Consider the following 7,274-nt stretch of genomic DNA (forward strand, 5'->3'; position numbering starts at 1 on the left):
AATTCACAAAAGCAAAGATTTTTCTAACATTAATGATAATCACCAAATTAAAACAAGCATTGGCAATACGTTTGTTTTTGTATGTCCCGGCTTTCCCAGTGCTTGATTGTATTGGGAAGGGAGTGTAGATAAAAGCATTTGAAAAATAGATTTTACAGATAAAGGGTTTCTTTTTCTGCAGTATCAATTTTTCAGATGGTTTTGCCAGCGCCCCCTCCACCGTACTACTAGGTCAGGCTGATTTCAGTATAAAAATAGTTCTTCAAGCATTCCACTGGAGTAAGAAGAGCATGCCGAAATCACTAATGCAAAGACTAAAATACTCCTCTGGGCAGATCCAAGATGTGATTGACAATGTCTCAAGCCAATGGCAAAAGAAGCTAATAGCTGTAGAAGGTTGACCCAGAGCTCCTTCAAGTCGGTGTGCACTGCAGTATGTTTGCCATCAATGGTGCAAGCGCCAGACACGTCTAACCTAAAAATGGTTCTGTACTGTTGTTCTGTCCAACCCATCTGTGGTCACTTAGTGGCAAGTAGGAACTTCTATTTTCAATTTCCACATTTGCATTGGAAAATATGAAAGTTGGTATTTTAAAAAAGAGAATCTGTGCTTTCGACAATCATGAACAGAGAGTGTTTTTGAGGATGTCAGTAGTGCATTAAGCTACAGGGAAATGAGGTGTCATTACAACATCCAAGTGCTTTTTAAGAGCAGTTGATTAAATGTCATGCAGGCTTCCCATGTGACCATCTCTGGTATTAGCCTATCTGACTTTTATAGGTACAGACCCAATGCAAAATCTCATAATTTCTATACATATAAAACCACCTTGTTTTGAGTGTCTTGTGTCTGGAGCCCCCTGTTAAACACACTGACCACAAAAACAAAATCATTCAATGATCTTGCAATTAAATAATTGACAACTGACCATTCAAATTTAAGATTTTATTTGTTTTTTAAATTAAAAAAATAAAAATTTCCTTATTAAATCGTGAAATACATCCTAACTAATGGTTACACAGGCGTTGACTTGGTACAGAAGACCTTCAAAGAAATGAGAACGGCGTACCACTCAACAAGGGTTAATTTTTCTAAAAGTTGGTCGGAAGTGGCACGGATCAGCTGAGCTGAAATAAAAGGCTATTTTCTTACTTTTACAGTGAGTATTGGAACTAAAGACCTCTGGTCAGAGTGCCATCAAAAAAACCTTGCCCAGCTCTCAAATGCAGCCGCTGGTTCTAAGAATACTATACCACAGTGCTAATGTCGTCGGCTTCTTCTGGCTTCTTCGGCCTGCTCGGCAGGGATTTCAAGTACTCCAGATGCCTTCTCGCATCCTCTTGATTTTGTCGAACATAATATACCACATAGGATATCACCATGGTGAACCAGCCAAACATGGTGACCAGCATAGCATAGTCTGTAGTCTTTTTGGGAAGGTTGCAGAGGTCGGCGTCGTTGGCGTTGGTGAGGAAGGCCCTGCCCGCATGCTCGTCCAGCACTGAGGTTTTGCAGATGACGTTGCTGGGCGTTTCATGGTTGGAGGCCATACTTCTCAGCACCTGCTGCAGCGTACAGTCGCAGTGCCAGGGATTGTTTGCGATTCGAGCGCGAGCCTTCAGGCCGTTGAATGCATGTTTATGCACGCTCGAAATCTGATTGTCTGACAAGTCCAGAGTCTGCAAAGTTTCCACCACTCCCTTAAAGGAATGTTCATCGATGAACTCAATCCCATTTTTGGATAAGTTGAGGACTCTCAGTTGATGGAGGTCTTTGAAAATTTCGTTAGGGATAGTCGTGATCTGATTCGAGTCTAGGTTGAGCCGAACAGTTTCAGGTGGGATGTCTCTGGGTATCTCTTTGAGGTTTGCATTGCTACAGGTGACATTGAGACCCCCAGAGTGAGAGCAAAGGCAGCCTTTCGGGCACATACTGGCGGAATGAAAGCACAGTATCATAAGGACAAAGCTTTGTAAGAGCAGACACATGGAGAGAGAACGAGTTAACCACAGGTCTACCAGATGCATGCTGGGATGTCAGCATAATCATGTGGCCGCTCCTCGTTTATCCAGAGGCGGTAACGAAGAGTGCTGTGAAGCAATTGTCTCCAAAGTCCATCACAAGCATGAACCATCATGTGCACCGCCTCTTTGCCAGCATCCAGCTTAGCCATACACCTACAAGAAAGCACAAAAAATTATTACATTTGGAAACTAAAATTGATTGATCTTTCTATCATTAGACTTACTAGTGTGGAGCAACAATATAATGTGCATTTTCTAATGAAAAATATTCCTAAAAAGACCTGTGAGTTTAAGCAAATAAACATAACTTTTATAGATTAACATGCTCTATAAGAGACATAATCTGTTTGTGGTTGTTGAACAACTCCAAAAAGTGCCTGTCTTAGCCTTAAATATCACTGATCAAAGATTCAGTGACTTGGTAACTTTAAAGAAATACTTGTTTGCACTTTTTTTCTTGAAATTATTGAAGGTACCAGTGGTTGCTGTGGAAATTTTTCTTCTTTTCTGAGTTGGGTGTGTTTTTTGACTGCTCAATACTGTGAGACTCCCAGTTGGATAATCATAGGAACATTGCTCGAGAATTTAGTTCAAATAGCAGTTTGTGAAAGGTGATTTGCCACTGACAGGACACTCAGGGGCCTATTATCAACAACTAGCGAAAATTATCGCTAACTAAGCTTAGCGACAATATTTCTAACGAGTGCTTCGCCTGATTTTATCACAGAGATAATGTGCTATTAGCAACGTTTATCTCAAATGCGATAAAATTTCAGGCGTTAGCGGCAAAATGCAAGAATATTGCTGAGAATTCAGCTAAATTCATGCATTATCGCTAACAGGGACTTAGCCACAATATCCAACTCCCATTGGATATAATGGCTAAGAACTGGTCTGAGCAGGCGTTAGTTTTTGGAGATATTCGCGCTTAGCATGAATATTTCCATCGCTACGCCTGCCTTGCTAACAGGCGATAGCGACGTCAGCGACTGCTTTCAGCCGCTAACTGGTTGGGTACGCCCACTTTGCATGTCATTTGCGATAAATATCGCTGACATGCAAAACGGGCCCCAAACCGCTCGCTATCGACTAAAAGCTGGCGCTAACATCAGTTAGCGACAGCTTGCTAATAGGGTGATATAATTATCGCCGCTTAGCGGCCGAAAACGGCTGCTAAAGCGGCGATAATCCAATATCGCCAGGCATGGTAATATGCCCCTCAGTTTACCTGGGTTAATAGTGTACGTCACATTTCACAATGGGGGACCTACAAGGAGCAATGGCAATGCATCAAAACAGACCAATTCGGCATGGCAAAATATTTACACTAACTCACTATTTGCCTCTCATGCGTGCACTTTAATAGCATCCCATATGAACATTAACATGTCACATCCCCTCACATCAGCACGTTAATTATGCACATTAATTGTGCATCATGTCAACAAATTGCATCTACTATCAAAAGATCAAGTTCCTCTCCATTCTTGCAAACCAGCCCTCATATCAGTAGTAATGACATATCACATGACTTAACCTCTAAGGATTTTTATTGTATATCATTAGTATATTTATTTCTTCTCACAAAAATGTGAATTGCTTCTCAATAGGTTCATTAAGTGTATCTATTGTCAGCTATTGCCCTGCTTAAAGGGTCATGTCTTGTTTCTGAAAAAGAAAAAAGAAATGTCCCTGACACTTTTCTCAAGGCGCGTGTGGGACATTACTAGGCCTGGGCAGAGTGCACAGAGTTCTGCTACACAGAACGCCACGAAGTGCCATAAAAAACTCAGTCGTGCTCCGCGGAGTTCCACAGGCGGCAGAGTGAGGTAAGTCATGCTGCTGGCACTGATTTTTATCACCAGGAGTTTGTCCCGTGCTGTAAAGTCAGCATGAATGGCACTACGAGCAGAAGAGCGCAGCTTCCTTATACCGCTCGTGTAGAAATTCTAATTGAATGGCAGCTTCCTCAATGTGAGCGGCAGGTTTCTCAATGTGAGCAGTAGCAACCTGCCGTAACCGCATGTGCTGAGAAATCTTTCCAGGAGGTGGTCTAGCGTTGGATTTTCCTTGTTCACGCTCTCCAACTTGACATTGGCGACCCGCGAGAGGAAAAACTGCACCGCTACGTGGAGTTTTTCAGAACACCACACTCTATGAGGAGCGCAGAGTGGAAATACTTAACAAACACTGCAAGCGGAGCAGAACTTTATGCCCACGCCTAGACATTACTTCATTTTTAATGTTCAATGCTCTTATATCTGTGAGGCTTGTCAAGCAGGGAAAATAGCGCTGGAAGAGCTGCCTTACAGGGGGTTGGCCTTCCATCACGGTTGAGCCAGCAGGCTCTTGATGGGTGGGCTGTGGTCAAGAACTTTCTGACGATGGATCTGAGTGAAGCTCCACTGTTGAAAATTAACCTGTAACCCACCTTTAAATGAGGCCTCAGAACCACAAGGTGTGCGGAAAGAGATATCTGCCAATTAACCATGCGTACAATGTTACGGCCCTAATATATATGACCACCAATACTGCTTAGAGTATCTGGTTTTACTCGGTACTAATCCTTGCCTCACGTTGCGGTTGATGAGCATTAACTCAACCAAGGAAAGCAAGAGAGGTCTTGCTCCGCCCACCTCTGGATCCCGCTGCCTCATATTTGGAGGGGAACCGCCAAACTGCTGGTGCTGAAGCCTCAGTTAGCTCAACCGTTGAAAACTGCTTGCTTGTAGGCCATCCACCAATGGTGATGAACCCTGTTGTTGTCAGGTGAATGTGTTAACATGCAGTGCTTAATTTGTAACAAAATAAATGCCTGGGCCCTGCCCAGAAAGCCACTGCAGCTTGCATCATCCATTGATCCAGCCATGCTGCCAATGACAGTACCAGCTACTAACCACCACACTCCGATAAGTGTGACTATTCAGACTATTCCAGGCCCCCAGGGCGGTTGTATGTCAATACAACGCGGTTGTTACACCGCACTACCATTACAACGCGGGCTTTACAACACAAGTCGTTACCACGACTTGCGTTGTAGGGTGCTGGACTTAGGAATAGTAAAATTTACTATTCCAACACCAGCCTACGTACAGTAGGGAAGGTGTTGGAATAGTAAATCTACTATTCCTTAGCCTAGAGCGCCCTCCAGCGCAAGACGTGGTAACGACTTGCGTTGTATTGCCCGCGGTGTAATGGTAGCACGTTGTAACAACCGCGTTGTAATGGATGTTCCCCCCCACGGCTATAAGAAAGGCATGGGTGTCAGGTATCAGTCGTTTTTATTGTATATTGAATTAATAAACAACTGTTGTTGTGCTTATTTGTAAATTAGACAATCAGCGCCACCATGTGGCAGACTGTCATAAGTGCCAGTGTTGACAATTAAGTGCCAGTGCTGAGCAGCGGAAACCACCGGCTCAAATTAAACACTGTTAACGTGACTGTAAATGGCATAATATAGCAAATGCGTACCTTTGGAATAGATGACGTCAGGACAAGATTTGCTTTCTCCTAGTACCAAACTAAGGAAAACAGCAGGATATGGTACAGAGACTAAACATCACTTCTGAAGCATGGCACAGAAAAGCTCAACCACTGACCAAGCCGGAAATTCCAAATGCTGCACCGATATCTTCCCATTCTGAATATATCTCCAAAAAGATTTGGAATATGAATGCTGCAGGAGATGTTCATAAGGGCAGGTCTAAAAAGTATTCTTCTCAGATTGGAATCAATCACAGACATGTAAAAATGACTGGTGAATATGACACTTAGACAGTCATATGCTACAGATATTCAAATGCACGATAAGGAATCAACTAAGTGTAAGGAATCTAGCAGTGCCCTGGCCCAGTGACAGTGGAGTTTGCTATAAGTCTGTATTGTGGCATCACTTGCTTGAGACTCATATACACTCACCAGGTCTGCACCAGAGTTTACTGCTCTGAACTTTAGATGATGGAAGAGTCCATGTGTATAACAGGGGTGCCAGCTTTCAGGATGACACGTGGGCTGAGTTTAGTAATATGGAGCCAGAGATCCCAACAAGAGGACAGTACAGGAGGTAAATGATCATCACACCCACAAATTCAAAAGAAGCCCATTTACGGCTGCCACACTGAAGACATGTAGTGGCCTCTCCTGTACTCCCTCCATCCCCTGCTGTACATTTCCATGCAAGGAATCCTGGGGCATTTTGGCTGTACTGCCTGTTGCCCTTTTAAGAGACTTAGGTAGATTACCACTGGGATTAGCTGACAACACTTTAGGTATGTCTCATGTCTAAAGATCATTCACGAATGGGCTGTTTATTTTAGGCCAGGATGAAATTGAAAGTGTAATTTGCGTAGATTTGGGGATTTCGATTTACCGCTTTGCTACAATGAAGGATGATACGTAGATATGTCTTGTAGATAAGGTTATAGATTTATTCTTCAGGTTACTTCTTCAGTCACAGGTTACAGGATGATGGTAAGATCCATATTATGCTCCACCAGGAGCAGCCTCCTTGCAGCTGGGCCCATCCACTCCAACTGATTCTTCCTCAAGCACAAACACTCTGATCATTCCAATGGCCTCACCATTGGCCGAGCAGCAAGGCAGAGAACAAGAATAGGGAGGATGAAATAACCAACAAGTAGATTATAACACGCTTGTTGTGCGAGATTCCCATAATTAAGCCACTATGTCACTTTGCGTCATTATGTGCCATTTGTGGTAAAAAAAATTCCAATAAACTTGCAACTTTTGGTAAAAATGTACAGCGAATGCACGACAACAACAGAACACGGGTGGCTGTTGCTCATGGTGCTTTTGTTTCAATACATGCTTGCACCAAAATTTGACACAAGGATACATTTCACATTAACATATACCGCGAAAAGACAAGTAAAAAAAAAAAAAAAGTTTATTTAGACAATTGTCCATAAAACATTCTAAACATTACACATTAATTAAAACCTTTAAATGAACCTCCCTCCTCACCACCCCATCCCCATTACATTTCATTTTTTTAAATTCTGTTTAACAGATCGTAGGAACCGAGCAATCCCAACTGCCACGTCCAAGTATCGCATCTCAGACAGTAACTTTACCGCCTTGTTAATTAATTGTGGGTTTCTAAAGCGCTAGTATTGACTCCCGAAGGAGTATCTCTGCGCTATAGACCGCTGGGGAACCCGTCCTGGCTTTCCCTGTGAGATGGTCCCTACTGGGTATCTCCAAGGTGAAACCAGGCATCCCCAGCG

The 7,274-nt window shown here is 43.0% G+C and overlaps 1 protein-coding gene across 1 annotated transcript; it reads right to left on the reverse strand.

Annotated features, from left to right (window-relative positions):
• Positions 1-949: 949 nt before the first annotated feature.
• Positions 950-2,130, reverse strand: LRRC3B (leucine rich repeat containing 3B). Its single transcript, XM_078664450.1, has one exon. It carries the CDS (start codon positions 2,026-2,028, stop codon positions 1,249-1,251), a length of 780 nt encoding a protein of 259 aa, XP_078520576.1. The 5' UTR covers positions 2,029-2,130; the 3' UTR covers positions 950-1,248.
• Between the last annotated feature and the right edge of the window lie 5,144 nt (positions 2,131-7,274).

Source organism: Lissotriton helveticus, chromosome 10 (genome assembly GCF_964261635.1).
Source record: "Lissotriton helveticus chromosome 10, aLisHel1.1, whole genome shotgun sequence".
Taxonomy (NCBI): Eukaryota; Metazoa; Chordata; class Amphibia; order Caudata; family Salamandridae; genus Lissotriton; species Lissotriton helveticus.

Excerpts from the sequence above, each read along its gene's own strand:
- LRRC3B (XM_078664450.1), bottom strand. The coding sequence starts at position 2,028 with ATGCATCTGGTAGACCTGTGGTTAACTCGTTCTCTCTCCATGTGTCTG.